The 15627-nt window shown below is 45.3% G+C and overlaps 2 protein-coding genes across 2 annotated transcripts; both read left to right on the plus strand.

Annotated features, from left to right (window-relative positions):
• Positions 2776-3927, plus strand: LOC107646753. The gene has a single exon (XM_016350916.1). The coding sequence runs from the start codon at positions 2776-2778 to the stop codon at positions 3925-3927; it is 1152 nt and encodes a 383-aa protein (XP_016206402.1).
• LOC107646752 (zinc finger BED domain-containing protein RICESLEEPER 2-like) lies at positions 6510-8117 on the plus strand. The gene has a single exon (XM_016350915.1). It carries the CDS (start codon positions 6510-6512, stop codon positions 8115-8117), a length of 1608 nt encoding a protein of 535 aa, XP_016206401.1.

Here is a 15627-nt window from a genome sequence, read left to right on the forward strand (position 1 = left end):
TTGGCCGAAGGCATTGAGGAAATAAAAGAAAGAAAGCCAAATATGGCTTAATGAATACATATATATATATATATATCAACGTGACACATCATTTGTTTTACTAATCCCCATCATCATTTTTACTTCGATCATTCTTATGGTCACCGAATGGAAATTAAGAAGGCAAGAGAGAAACCAAGTGAGAGAGTGACCGAAACAGAGAGAGAACCTGTTACGGCCTGGCCCAAATTGTTTGTGGGTTGGTTCGACCCAAGCATCACCCGACCTGAACAGCCAGGAGCGAGGCGCTCAGTCGCCGATCCGGACACGCGTCCCTGACAGTTTTGCTACAACTGTGCGAAGGAAGCATCGAGGAAGGTGGGCCTGTCCTTGATGGGCCCACCTCTGACACAGTATATATGCAGAAGGTCCTACCCTTCTCCCAAGGTACATCACATACCATTCACCCCTTTTTCACCTGCACACTTTGCTTACGAGAACGTCGGAGTGTCTTTGCAGGTAGCACCCCCCTCCTCATACGAAGTGCTCGGGGCGTCGTCTACTCCAGCCCGGTAACCTTCGACCAAGCAAGATCCCCCGATCAAACAGCTTACCAATCCGAACCGTCCGATACCCGACCTACCGAACATTGGCACCGTCTGTGAGGATAACGCCTGAATGGAAGTTGTACTGGGCTCAGGAGGAACAGGGCGAGAAGCTGGGCACAGAGGGGCAGCTTATCTCTAATTGGATTTCCTTTTCTAACTGGATTTTATTCCAAAGATGTGATATTAGAGCTCGCTTACACTAAGTATACCATCAGTGGGAATTTTGCTTTCTGGTTGGAAAGTTTGTCTGTTCTTTTCACTTCTTATTACTCTTTTCGTTCACTTTTTCTAACATTTCTAGTACCAACTAATTCATTCGGGCGAGACATTGTAAGATGTCATGATGCGCCCATTCCTATGGCCATTCCTTTAATACTTCTGGCTCTCGGGAGTCTCTTTGTAGGATACTTGGCCAAAGTGTGACCCGTTAGCCCATAAGTAAGTACTGTGACGAAGTGGCTGTTGCTCACCCGACACGATCGTACGAGATCACAATTCACCCAAGACGATCATCCGGGGTGAACAAGAATTGGGGATCGGATGCTGGCGAAATTCCCGCCAATGGCTGAGATGTTCAGTCGACTCCCTCCCCCTTTGTGGGGGTCCGAACCCCTTACGAGTGAGCAGAAAAGGGAGGAAGAAAGAGGCCCTGGCGAACTGTCATAATTAGTTAACAAGTGTAAGCTTCGCTGCCCGACAGTATGGAGTACTGACCACACCGAGGGACAGGCCCTGAAGCGAAGGACAGGAAGGAGCGGAATCAATGTGTTCAAATTTCTGGCCTTGCACCGACCATCTAATGGACCGTGGACTAAATGGCCACTGCCTGAAAGAAAGGACTATGCCCCATGGACCGCCGCCCCCCCCCCCACAAGGTACATCTCGCGCCTATGGGCCGCTATAACTATCCAAGAAGACACTCGAAACTGGAAGGATACAAAAACACACCCGGTGGTATACTTAGTGTAAGCGAGCTACAAGTCCCACGACACAGGAGTGGGATTCTCTAAAAAGCCAAGGTCGCGGGTGGCCAAGAGGGCCCACTTGGAGACTTGGGATCTCAGCAGAAAATGGCTTAAAGCCGGCCGATAGGCGAAAGAGAATCAACTAGTTTAGTTCTGATCTGAGTAGGCTTAGAATAGGGAATACTAGAACCCTGGGAACCGGGGCCTATCCAACTGTCTCTGCCGCTAGTGGAACTGGATATCAATCCAACAATGATGGATTCGGACGTGAGCGAAGGGAAGCTAGGTACTAATGGGTGAGGATGCTAGGTTACCTGGTCTATTTAACTAACTGAAGCTAGCCGAATACGAACTATTAGCTTCTTCAAGCTTCACTAACGCACACCTGCCGGTGCTATAGTTCGTATCCCCAGATCGAGAGCTTTCTTATCATGCAGCTCCTGGATTGAAAAGAAGCTGGTGGGCCAAGGCTTAAACTGCCAGACAGAGACGAGCTAGTTGGACTCTTACGTAATTGAGTATAGAAAGAGGAATCATGTGCGGATTGAAGTGCGTGATAGAGATAGATGCTTCCGTAAGTTTCCTTTTTTCAGGAAAGCGAAATTCTTTTAGTCTTCCAGGGGGATCGAATGTTAACTAACTGACGTATTGGAATATCAACCAGCGTTCAAAACCAGCCGAGAATAAAATCAAAAGAAAGAAGATTGATTGAAAAAGCTAAAGGACTATGTGAAATCTTAGGGGGAAGCCTCCGTGGCATCCTCCCGGGAGCGCACGAGATCCCCTCCTCGACGAACCACACGATCTCAAGAAAGACGCCCCTTCAGGGGAACTGGCGACAACAGCGCCAGAATAATGCAGAAATTACGTCACAGGATGCAGGACCTGGAGCGCCGACTAGCAGACCGGGAACATCGCCAGCAAACTCCCGAATCAAGTTACTCCCGTTCCCCCCGAGAAGCCACTCCTGACGCACAGCTAGCCCAAGATCTGAGCCTGAGAGCGCTAGGGAGGAAGGACGCACAAGGAGGCACCGCGACCCCATCATATATGCCAGGCGCGGGAGGAGACGCACCACGGACCATGACCGGGAAGACGGTCGACGGGAAGAAGACGAAGGAAGAACAAGGAGAACGCGCGGACCAGTCATAATAGGCGCGACCCATTTTCATCGTTCCATCCTCGAAGTCCGGCTGCCAAAACACTTTGACAAGCCAACAGACATGAGGTACGACGGAACCCAAGACCCACAGGAGCACCTTACGGCCTTCGAGGCCAGGATGAACCTGGAGGGAGTGGGGGACGAGGTAAGGTGCCGCGCTTTTCCAGTCACCCTCGCGGGACATGCAATACGGTGGTTTAACAGCCTCCCGCAGGGCTCGGTGGCCAAGTTTTCGGATATTAGCCACGCCTTCCTAGCCCAATTTACTACCAGAATAGCAAAGGCAAACCACCCGATCAATCTGCTCGGAGTGACACAGAGGTCCGGAGAACCGGCAAGGAAATATTTAGATCGGTTCAACGACGAGTGCTTGGAGATCGACAGGCTAATTGACTCTGTTGCTAGCCTATGCCTGATGAACGGACTCCTAAACGAGGACTTCAGAAAACACCTCACCACGAAGCCGGTGTGGACAATGCAGGAGATCCAATGTGTAGCCAGGGAGTACATCAATGATGAAGAAGTCAGCCAGGTTGTGGCTGCCAACAAACGGCAACCCTCCTACAATCAAACCCAGCATCACGGGAGCGGAGAAAGACAGAAGGAACACGCTAGGGACGCCGGTCTGAGCAAGACACCTAGGCCGTTTCCTAGAGTTGGGAAGTTCACTAATTACACTCCCATCACCGTCTCCATCATAGAAGTGTACCAACAGATAGCCAAGAAGGGGATTCTGTCGAAACCCCGACCTCTGAAGGACCGAACAAGGGGAAACAAAAGCCTTTACTGTGACTATCACAAAGGCTATGGGCACAAGACACAGGACTGCTTTGACCTAAAGGACGCGCTGGAACAAGCGATCCAGGACAGAAAGCTGGCTGAATTCTCCCATCTCATCAGGGAGCCAAGAAGACGAGACCGCGACCGAGAGACAGAGGACAAGACTCGTACGGTAAAACGACGTCACGATCAGAATGACAACGAACAAGGTCTCACCATAGTAAATGTTGTGACGACGAGAGACGCACCCCCAAGGTCAAAGTCGGCACACAAGAAAGACGCCAAAGTCCTGGCGATCTCTTCATCATCTACACAAAGCCCCAAGAGGTCGAGGTCACCACCCATCTCATTCGGCCCGGAGGACCAGTGGTTTGACGAGGTCGCGGAAAGCCCCCATGGTCATAATGTCCAGAGTGGGAACCGGCCTCATTAAGCGCATCCTCATAGACACCGGTGCTGACTCGAATATCATGTTCCGCAACGTGTTCGACGCTTTGGGACTGCGGGACGCCGACCTGAAGACCCACCAGCACGGTGTCGTAGGGTTAGGCGACCACTTCATTAAGCCAGATGGCATAATCTCTTTGCCGATATCAGTAGGACACGAGCAGGGACGAGGCTCGACAATGGCCGAGTTTGTGGTTCTGCGTGACTCCACAACCTACAACATCATCCTGGGGAGGAAGACCATCAACGATCTCGGGACAGTAATCAGCACGAAGATGCTGATAATGAAGTTCGTGGCTGACGACGGGTCCGTGGGATCCATAAAAGGAGATTTGGAAACGGCAGTCGCCTGTGACAATGCTAGTCTCTCCTTAGGGAAGAAGTTCAAGGAAGTAGCAGGAGTGTTCCTCGCCGACCTAGACGTGAGAGTCGAAGACAAGCCCAGACCCGAGCCGGAAGGGAGCTTGGAAAAGTTTAGAGTCGGGACACGAACGAGAAGTTCACCTTCATGAACAGAAACCTACCACACGAGCTGAAGGGGCCCCTAATGGAAATGATCAGGACCAACGGTGATCTATTTGCATGGACGCCAGCCGACATGCCGGGAATAGACCCCCAGCTCATGTCACACCACTTGGCCGTGACGGCAGAGGCCAAACCGGTAGCCCAAAGGAGGAGGAAGATGTCACAAGAGCGAGCAGAGGAGGTGGCCAGGCAGACGGCTAGTCTCCTCGAAGCAGGATTTATTCGAGAACTTGACTACTCGACGTGGCTGTCGAACGTAGTCTTAGTGAAAAAGCACAATGGAAAATGAAGGATGTGCGTAGATTACTCTGATCTCAACAAAGCATGCCCCAAGGACTGCTACCCCCTACCCAACATCGATGCACTCATCGACGCAGCGGCGTGATATCGATACCTAAGTTTCATGGACGCCTACTCTGGCTATAACCAGATACCGATGCACCGACCTGACGAAGAGAAAACAGCGTTCATAACGCCGAGGGGGATATATTGCTACAAGGTAATGCCATTCGGCCTGAAGAACGCCGGGGCCACTTACCAAAGGCTAATGAATAAGATATTTAGCGACCTCATAGGCAGGACGGTGGAAGTCTACGTGGACGATATTCTGGCCAAGACCACTCGCTCTGAGGACTTCCTAAGTGACCTAGGAAATGTGTTCGCGGCCCCCCGACAAAACGGCATGAGGCTCAACCCCCTCAAATGTGCCTTTGCCATGGAAGCTGGGAAGTTCCTAGGATTTATGATAACCCAAAGGGGGTGGAAGCTAATCCCAAAAAATGCCAAGCGATACTCCAAATGAGGAGTCCGGGCTGCGTCAAAGACGTTCAGAGACTGGCAGGAAGGCTCACCGCGCTATCTCGCTTTCTTGGGGCGTCGGCAGCGAAAGCCCTGCCCTTCTTTAACCTGATGAGAAAGGGGATAGCGTTTGAATGGATTTCGGCGTGCGAGGAAGCGTTCAATCACTTCAAAGAGATCCTTGCAACATCACCTGTACTCAGTAAGCCCGAGGTCGGAGAACCACTCTACCTGTACCTAGCCATAACAGAAGAAGAACTGGCAGCGGCTTTGGTGCGGGAAGAAGGGAGAGCTCAACAACCAATTTACTTTGTGAGTAAAGCACTGCAAGGGGCAGAACTGAGATACAGCAAGTTAGAAAAACTAGCACTAGCACTCTTGACCTCTTCCCGCAAATTGCGGTTGTACTTCCAAGGTCACCAGGTGGTCGTGAGTAGGGCTGGAAGTGAGTCAAGCCAGCTCATGAGCCAGCTCGAGCTCGACTCGATAATAGCTTGATAAGCTGAGCTCGTGAGCTGGTGAGTTGAGCTTGAGCTTGGAATTGAGCTCATAAATTAAATGAGCCGAGCTTGAGCTTGGATAAGCTTAGCTCATTAGCTCCTGAGCTAGCTCGATTATACATACATATATATATATATTTAATCTATATTTTAATATTATATATACACATTAAAGTAATAATATATAATTTTATATATATATTTTGATTTATTCGTCAATACAAAAAAAATTGTGAGTTCCCAAAATGAATTTTTATCAAGTTCCTAGTTTCTATTTTTTAGGGAACAGAAAATATAATTAATTATACGGTCTACTCATTTGGATTTTTAATAAATTAGAAACCAAAAGACAAAGATATCTAAAAGGATAAATATCATGAAATATAGTATGGCGGTACAGAGCACCTTTATACAAATCACAAATCACAATGGTCATTGGTCAATGATAATGAACAGAGAGAACCAGAGAGGAGGAAGAGTTTTTCCCAAAAGAAAATCTCTTGACTTACAGTGAATCATTGATTTACTTCATTCTCTCAAATAGCGAATTGGTTTGTTCATCGATCAATTTTGAAAAATTCGATTACTTTGAAGTCTGATCTTTCTTGTTCTGGGAATCAATTATCAAGTTATATTTTTTATGCTCTTTCAATTTTTGTTTTTCTCTTTTTGTTGATTTTTTTTAATCTTTAGAGTTCTTTTTTTATTGATTGTTCAACACATTTATTTTTCTACTGACAGTATCATGGAAATTTCTGAACTTGAAAATCAATTGTTACTGTCTGCTTCAAATGAAAGCGCAAATAATAGACAAAATGAAGAAGTACTTCTTCCTATTGATGGAATATCATCACCAGAAATACAAGTGGAGCTTGAAGCAGAAGCATTAGACAAAAATGAAGGAGAAAATCAAAGTAGAGAAGATGAAGAGGTAGAAGACAATGAAGATGAGGGTGTTATTCACAAAAATAAAAGGAAGAAAACCTCCTTTGTCTGGCAACATTTTAAAGAAGTGAAATTGTCTAATGGGGTTGTGAAGAATCAATGTGTTCATTGCAAAAGAAAATATGCTATAACTGACTCAAAAGCTACAAGTCAATTGAATAGGCATTTGAAGAACAATTGTCCTAGCTACAGAAAAATGGTGTTGGCAAAACAAAAAAAATTGAACTTCCCTCAAAGCGATTCAGCAGAGCATCCAAATGTCATTAGTCCTATGTTAGTAACTCCTGGTGGAAAGTATGATCATGCAAGACAAAGAGAAGCAACTGCACATTGGTTAATGATGCACGAGCATTCATTCAGCATTGTTGAAGAATTTGGTTTTTCATTGATGATGAAGTGCAATAATACAGCTTATGAGAAGATTGGTAGAAAAACCCTGAAAAGTGATTGTCTCAAAGTATATGAAGCTGAAAGGAAGAAGTTAAAGGCAAGTTTAAAAGATGTGAGTAAAATCAGTTTAACTACTGATTTATGGAAATCACAGAACCAGAAAATTGAGTGTATGGTTATCACAGGTCATTACATTGATACAAATTGGATACTGCAAAAACGAGTTCTTAGTTTTGTTCATGTTCCTCCACCTCGACGTGGTGTTGATATTGCAGATGCCATTTTCAAATGTCTTATTGAATGGGGTATCGAATCAAAGATTTATTCTCTATCTGTAGATAATGCATCCTATAATGACTCATGCTTAAGGACATTGAAGGACATGATTTCAAGGCATAGAAAATTGCTTTGTGGAGGAAAGTTGTTTCATGTGCAATGTTATGCACACATCTTAAACTTACTTGTTCAAGATGGATTGGGGGAAATAGCAGGAATAATTGAAAATATACGTGAGAGTGTGAAGTTTATCAATCAGTCTGAGGCAAGGTTGCGTACATTCTCTGAGATTGTTCAACAATTGCAACTTCCTGGGAGAAAATTGATTCTTGACTGTCCTACACGATGGAATTCAACTTATCAAATGATATCTACAGCATTGCACTTTAAGGAAGTCTTCCCTCGATTCCAAGATTGTGAGCCAAATTATAGATATCTTCTTGACCACGAAGAATGGGATAAAGTTGAAAAAATAGCTGAAGTTCTACAAGTGATCAATTGTGCAACCAATATCATATCTGGAAGTGAATATCCTACTGCCAACCTTTATCTTGCGGAGGTATTTCGCATTAAATTAATTTTGGATGAAGTTGTTAATAGTGGACCTTTTTTCATCAAGGAAATGGCTGCCAAAATGAAACTGAAGTTTGATAAATATTGGAGTGAATGTAACCTTCTCATGGCTATTGCTACTGTTTTAGATCCCAGATGCAAATTGACAGGTCTTAAAATGTGCTTTTAGCAGATATATGGGCAAGAAGCTACAAGAAATATGACATTGGTGCATCAAATCTTGACAGAAATGTATCAAGAATATGTCATTCTATCCAACGAGCAAGAAGAATCAACTTCACTGAGTGCAAGTGGCAAAAGTAGTATCAACTCTACAATACAAAGTTCAAACTCCTCACAAACTGGGTGGTCAATAATGATAAATTTTGTAAAGGATGAAGAAGCAGTTCCAGCTTTAAAATCTGAGTTAGAGACTTACTTGGATGAACCAAAATATTTTCAAAGAGAACGTGATGTAACTAGCTTCAGTGCTTTAGAATGGTGGAAGGTAAATCGTGGAAAATATAGGATATTATCTAGAATGGTAGCTGATGTTCTTGCTATTCCAATCTCAACTGTGGCTTCAGAGTCAATTTTTAGTGCTGGTGGAAGGGTAATTGATACATTTTGATCCTCACTAAGTCCGACTACATTTGAAGCTTTAATTTGTGGAGGAGATTGGCTTCGAGTTTTTTATGGCCTAGAAACAAGTCTAAGGTTGAAGATAGCTATGTGGAGATTACATTACCAATTTAAGTTGTCAAATAAATATTTAAAACTTGATAGCTGATAACTATAAGATGTAATGTTTTAAGTTTGTTAAATATATGGATGCATTGTTTTTTATTTTGTTATATTAAAATTATAATTTTTTATATAGAACTATAGATTATGTTCCAGTTATTTGAGCCAAGCTCGTGAGCTTGAGCCAGCTTGTGAGCTTTCCATGAGCTGAGCTTGAGCTTAAGAAATAAGCTCGATTGTTAATGAGCCGAGCTGTGAGCCAAGCTCAATTTTTGTGAGCCGAGCTTGAGCTTTGTCTGGCTCGGCTTAGCTCGGCTCACTTCCAGCCCTAGTCGTGAGAACGGACCAGGAAATTTGTCAAGTGCTCCAAAAACCCGATTTAGTAGGAAGGATGATGACCTGGGCCATCGAGCTATCTCAATACGATTTGAGATATGAGCCTCGACATGCGATTAAGGCACAAGCAATGGCAGACTTCCTGGTGGAAGTAACAGGAAACCCGACCGAGGAAGCGTGCACATGGTGGAAGCTCCATGTGGACGGAGCCTCCAACCAAACGTCGGGAGGCGCAGGAATCATCCTGGAAAGCCCTGCCGGGTTCATATACGAACAATCAATCAAGTTCAATTTTCCCGTATCAAACAACCAAGCGGAATACGAGGCCCTTCTGGGCGGCTTGATCTTAGCTCGGGAAGTCGTGGCTACGAGGTTGGAAGTGTTCAGTGACTCACAGGTCGTTACCTCGCAAGTGAACAGAAGCTACCAAGCCAGGGACTCGCTGCTGCAAAAGTATTTGGAGAAGGTCAAAGAGCTGGCCAAACAGTTCGAAGAGGTCACAGTCCAACACGTTCCAAGGGAAAGGAACACACGGGCAGACCTCCTATCTAAGCTAGCGAGCACGAAACCAGGAGTCGGCAACAGATCCCTCATTCAAGGAATGATAAAGGAACTGGCAGTCGCCCTCCACCTGACAAAGATAGGCCCCTCATGGATGGACCCCATCACTAACTTCCTGGAAAACGGCAAACTCCCTGAGGACGAGAAGGAAGCTAAAGTGCTGAGAAGGGAGGCAGCCAGATATGCGATCATACAAGGCCAACTATTTAAAAAGGGACTTAGCCAGCCTTTACTGAAATGCCTTCATCCCGACCAAACGGACTACGTACTCAGAGAAGTCCACGAGGGATGCTGTGGTCACCACATCGGGGGCAAAGCCCTAGCAAGAAAGCTCATCCGAGCTGGATATTACCGGCTGTCGATGATGGTCGACTCGAAAGAGTTCGTAAAGAAATGTGTCAAGTGCCAAGAGAACGCCAACTTCCACAAAGCACCGGCGACCGAACTAAACCTACTGACGTCCTCTCGACCTTCCGCACAATGGGGAGTCGACCTACTAGGACCCTTTTCGGTCGGCCCGGGACAAGTTAAATACCTCATAGTCACTGTCGACTACTACACCAAATAGATAGAGGCTGAACCACTGGCAAGCATATCCTCAGCCAATTGTCGAAAGTTCATGTGGAGGCAGGTGATAACTCGATTCGGCATCCCAGAAGTCGTCATCTCTGACGACGGGACACAGTTTACCGAAAAGAAATTCGTGGAGTTCCTCACCGGCCTGGGTATAAAGCAGAAATTCTCCTCAGTAGAGCACCCGCAGACAAACGGTCAAGTTGAGGCCGCAAATAAGGTCGTCTTGCTGGGCCTCAAAAAGCGGCTGGACAGCAAAAAAGGTGCATGGGCTGACGAACTTGCCTCGGTCCTCTGGTCCTACCGAACAACCGAGCAATCATCCACAGGGGAAACTCCTTTCCGCCTGATGTACGGGGTGGACGCAATGATACCCGTAGAGATCGGCGAGCTGAGCCCACGATTACTTCTGAAGGGAGTAGAGGAAGCGGTAGAAAAAGACCTGGTAGATGAGGCTAGGGAGGTGGCCCATTTGTCAAAAATAGCACTAAAGCAAAGAATGGCCTTGTGCTACAACTCTAAAGTACTTAAGAGGGAATTTGAGCAAAACGACCTTGTCCTACGGCGTAACGACATCAAACTACCGACCCAAGGAGAAGGTAAACTGGCGGCGAACTGGGAAGGCCCCTACAGAGTCAAAGAAGTGATCGGCAAGGGCGCATACAAACTGGAGAAGCTCGATGGAAGGGAGATCCCGAGAACTTGGAATGCAGGTAACATGAGAAGGTTTTACTCCTAGCTTAAGCGCGCCGGCCAGGCGATCTAACGAGCTTAATCATTTACCTTTGTACCCGCTATGGTAATAGACTTGTTTAATTACTGATTAGTGTTTACTTGTCAAAAAATTACCTCTCTATTATTCTTTTTTCTTTTTTTCCTACTTACACATCACAAGACAAGAAGTTCCACAACGTATTAAACTGAACCACGATACGGCATCCCAGGACTGATCACCCCGGGAGCCACCTAAATTAAAGCCACAAAAATGGCTACAACGATAGCAAGGCCACGACATGGCTTCGCCGAATTACCAAAGCGACGGTAAATAAAAACGAGCGGAAAGCTCACATTGACAAAACGATAACGAAACAAAACGAAAATGCTACCAGACAAGCAAAGAAGATGATAATCACAAGCTAACCAAGCGACTCTTAAAGTATAACAAAGTAAACTTCACAAGTTCTACAACAAAACCACAAATCCATAAAAAAGCGTAAGGTACAAGAGCTCATTTCTTTGGCATATCAACAATCTTGCCATCCTTGATTGTCTTGAAAACCCCAATTGCCGACGTGTCAAAGTCGGGAGCCACGATCTTCACCTGGGCCTTAAGGGCCTCCTCAGTCATGAAGATTGCATTCTTTCCCTGCTCTCTAGTCACCTTATGTTTCTTCTTGAGCTCCTCAACCTCAAATTGAGCGGCCTTAGCCAATGAAACGGCCACGTCACGTTCTTTCTCCAAAGCCACCACCCGACCTTGCGCGGCATTAAGCTGGCTTTCCAGAGTCATCTCCCGCTCAGTTAAACGGGACACGGTGTCATTGGAGGCCTTCAGCTTCTCCTCGGCAGACGCAGCTTTCTCCTCAGTAGCCTTAAGCTTTTTCCCCGTCTCGGACAGCTGCTCCTGAAGCATTTCAACTTGAGCTTTGAATTCATTATTGGCCTTGACAGCGGATTCGAGCTTCCTGCGTAGCGACTGCATTCCCGACAACTCGAATTCAGCCTTTCGAGCTATTGCGGCCCCGCGGAGGAGGGTACGATACATCCACCTCGCCTGCCCCGCAAGCTCGGTGCCAAGGAAGTGATCCTCTATGCCGGGAAGCAGCTACAAATCTATGAAGGTCCCAACGTCGAAGTTTCGCTCTATTACGGTGAGAACCCCTTCAGGACTAGAGGATGCCCTCTACCTTTTGGGGGTGTGGATAAGCTTCAAATCATCATCCTCTTGCTGAGTGGAGGTCGAGTGCTCGGGGCCGGCCGTTTCCTCACGAATAGGAGAAACGCGCGCCCCGTCAGAGTTTTTATCCGACGTCCCGGTGTCACGGGGTGATGGCATCGCCTGATCCTTATTCTCAGGAGGGTCCTCTGGTTTTCTGTCAACCTTCTCAGCTTCCTCCTCATCGTTGTCCGCCAAGAAAGTCTTATACAAGTCCTCAAGCCCTGTCACTGAGGCAGACATATCCACTGCAACAAACAAATAAGCAAGTTAGTCGTGTAACTGGCATAACCAAGTAAGGCAATAGCAACGCAAAAAATAAAAGGCAAAATAACTCACAGATATAGTTCCTGGCGACCTCCCGGTCACCCATCAAAAGGTGGGGGTTCACATGATTCTTTCCAAAAATAACCAACAATACATCGGCAACCTTTTTGTCCACAACGGACATCCCCTTATAAGTCACCTTAATAAAAGTATTGGATCTTGCCCCAAAGCTCTAGTACGTCGGGATGAGGCGTTCCCCTTCTAACGACAGCCAAAAGGGGTGACGACCTCTGACCAGACGCACCTTGAAATACTTGTCTTTAAACCCATGATAAGAGTCCTCGAACAAGCCAAAAATCCTCTGACCCTGGGCAGATCGGAAGGACATGAACCCTTTCCTCGCTTTCCCCTCCTTCGAAGGATTCGTGAGGTTGAAGAAAAAGAGGAAGACATCAACAGACGTCGGCAACTCCAAATATTCACATACCATCTCAAAACAGCGGATAGAAGCCCAACTGTTCGGATGCAATTACGACGGCGCCACGGAGATCCGATTAAGGAACGCCATTTGAAAAGCAGAAAATGGGATACGAACCCCCACTTGGGTGAACATGGACTTATAAAACCAGATCCAGTTGGGGACCCGAGGGGAATGGAAGTTAAGTTCATATAGTCGTTCATTGGGGGCAGGAACAAAGACGTCATAATTGGCTTCCTCGTCTGTCCCTCCGCACAAGTACTCGCCTTGGCGGAACTCCGTTAGCTCCTCCTCGCCCATCTGTTTCGGTGACTCCTTCACGTCGGAAGTCACCCAGGTGTAGGGGTCGTAATTCGCGGCGGAGGGAGAGGCCCATGAAACGACGCGAGGCATACCTACAGTGGGGTACCACTCCGTTAGTCTATGAGGTCGGGAGTCCGGAAAAAGCCCAGAAACTATATTTGTCCTATTCAACAGCTAAGATCAAGCATGTCTAAAAGCAAAATCCAAACAAAAGCCTATCCTGGAATGGTAACCCCCCTAACGTACCTACTTGACACTAAAAGGCCATCTATCATACAAATCAAGCAAACAGCATGCATGCAGAAGAACAATAAAATAAACACAAAGCAAAGAACGAAGAGAATGCTTACCTGGACCGATTACGAAGATTCGAAAGAGGAGGAAGAAGAGCGACTGTGCAAGAATACAGAAATGATACTCTGGGAACTCAGAAGGAGAAGATGATGGAGATGGTTGGAGTGAGGATATGAGAGGAGAACAAATGCAAAACTGTTTAAAACTGCCACTCAAGAAGCGCGAAAGGCCTAGGGGCAAAATAGTCTTTGCGCGCGGAGTTTTTAACCCATTATGAGCATTTAATGCTCCGCGCGAGGAAATGAGGCGACAAACGGTCACCTCAGCAACAAACAGACCCGCGCGCAAGAGGCACGTCCCCTCCACGGGTGGCCGACCTGGTGACAACACACGAAATAAGAGATAACATGCCACCAACCACCTTCATGATCATTGATGGCACATTGGGGGTACTGTTACGGCCTGGCCTAAACCGTTTGCGGGCCAGTGATGAGAGGATTTTTGCGTGGTCTAGAAATTTGCAGATAAATCCTCGTTGCAAGTATAGTTTCTAAACCTTCAAAAGTCCTTTCATACAAACGTTTTGGGTGTCACAAGTAACAAACCCCTTTAGAAATTGTTAACCGAGTATTCAAACCTCGGGTCGTCTTCTCAAGGAACTACGAGGCAGTATGTTCTTATTATTGGCTATAAAGGTTCTAATCGGGGTTTAGAAGATGAGAAGCAAGTAATTTAAGTGACAAGTAAAGTAAATGGCAATTAAAATAAATAAATACGGTAAAGCAGACTTTTGGCAAGGTAAGAGAAGTCGGAGGTTCAACGTAGTTATCTCTCTCAACTATAATGAAAGTTGAATCTAAACTCCACATGGTTAATCTTCACTAAGGCAAAGGAAAGTCAAGGGACTAATCAATATGGCCTTTGAATCCTATTTATTTCCTAAGAAAAGGTTGGGATTACTTAAGTTCAGCTCAATTAGCAAGATAACGATTATCAATTATGTTGAGTTTAATAACTGTTGAGTTACTGAATTCTTAACCAAAACCAAAAGGGGAAAAAGTAAAATTGCTGAAATAATAAAAATATCCTTAGATGGGAAGCAATGGTAACTTAATTCAAAGAGAACAATCATGAACTAAAAATACCTCAATTATCATTAATTCAAATAACAGTCTGTAACATGGAAGAATTCTTAAATCAAATTATAATAATCAATTCAAATGTTGGAATAAATAAATACAAGTAAAACTAAAATAAAAGAACATTAAACCTGGGATCCAGTGTTACTCTTAAAACAAGAAGAAATCCTAAATCCTAAAAGAGAGAGAGAAGATCTCCCTCTTAACTAAATCTAAATCATTGAGAAGTAAAATATGCGAGCTCTCTTTGAATGGATGCATTCCCACACTTTATAACTTCTGGTCTATGCTGTCTGTATTTGGATCTGGGACAAAAAGGGCTTCAGAATTTGCTGGGGGCGTATTCTGTAAATTCTGATGCGTGGCCTCTGTCACGCGTCCGCGTGGGTCACGCGGTCGCGTCATTTGGAGCTTTTCCTTGCCACGCGGTCGCGTCAGTCATGCGACTGCGTCATGTGCATTCTGCTTAAAGCGCGCGGTCACGTCAGTCATGCTACCGCGTCGCTGCTGATTCGTGCTTGGCACGCGATCGCGTCGTCCATGCGATCGCGTGGATACTAGTTTCTTTAAAGCTCCGTTTTGCTTTCTCCTTTCATTTTAGTATGTTTACTTTTCCATTCTTTAAGTCATTCTGCCTTAGAAAATCTGAAACTACTCAACACACTAATCACGGCATCGAATGGAAATAAAGGTAATTAAATTAATTAATTTTAAAGCTTAGGAAACATGTTTTTCATTTACATCACATAATAAGGAAGGAAAAGTAAAACCTTGCAATTAATGTGAATAAGTAGGTGAGGGATTGTATAAATCACTCAAATTAAGCACAAAAGAACTCATGAAATATGGGTTTATCAACCTCCCCACACTTAAACACTAGCATGTCCTCATGATAAATCTAAGGTAAATAATTAAGGTTAAAGTGATGGAATGTCATGCAATGCAATCCTAATTTAAATGCAACTACCTAAATGAATGATGCATCATGCAACTCTAATTTATCTACTCGTATAAAGCTTACATGTAGTCAAGTTAATCCACATTCTCAAGGAGTCATGTATATATATAT

Source organism: Arachis ipaensis, chromosome B06 (genome assembly GCF_000816755.2).
Source record: "Arachis ipaensis cultivar K30076 chromosome B06, Araip1.1, whole genome shotgun sequence".
Lineage (NCBI taxonomy): Eukaryota > Viridiplantae > Streptophyta > Magnoliopsida > Fabales > Fabaceae > Arachis > Arachis ipaensis.

Bases quoted from the DNA above. Each gene is read 5' to 3' on its own strand.
- LOC107646753 (XM_016350916.1), top strand. From the start codon at position 2,776: ATGAGGTACGACGGAACCCAAGACCCACAGGAGCACCTTACGGCCTTC.
- LOC107646752 (XM_016350915.1), top strand. From the start codon at position 6,510: ATGGAAATTTCTGAACTTGAAAATCAATTGTTACTGTCTGCTTCAAAT.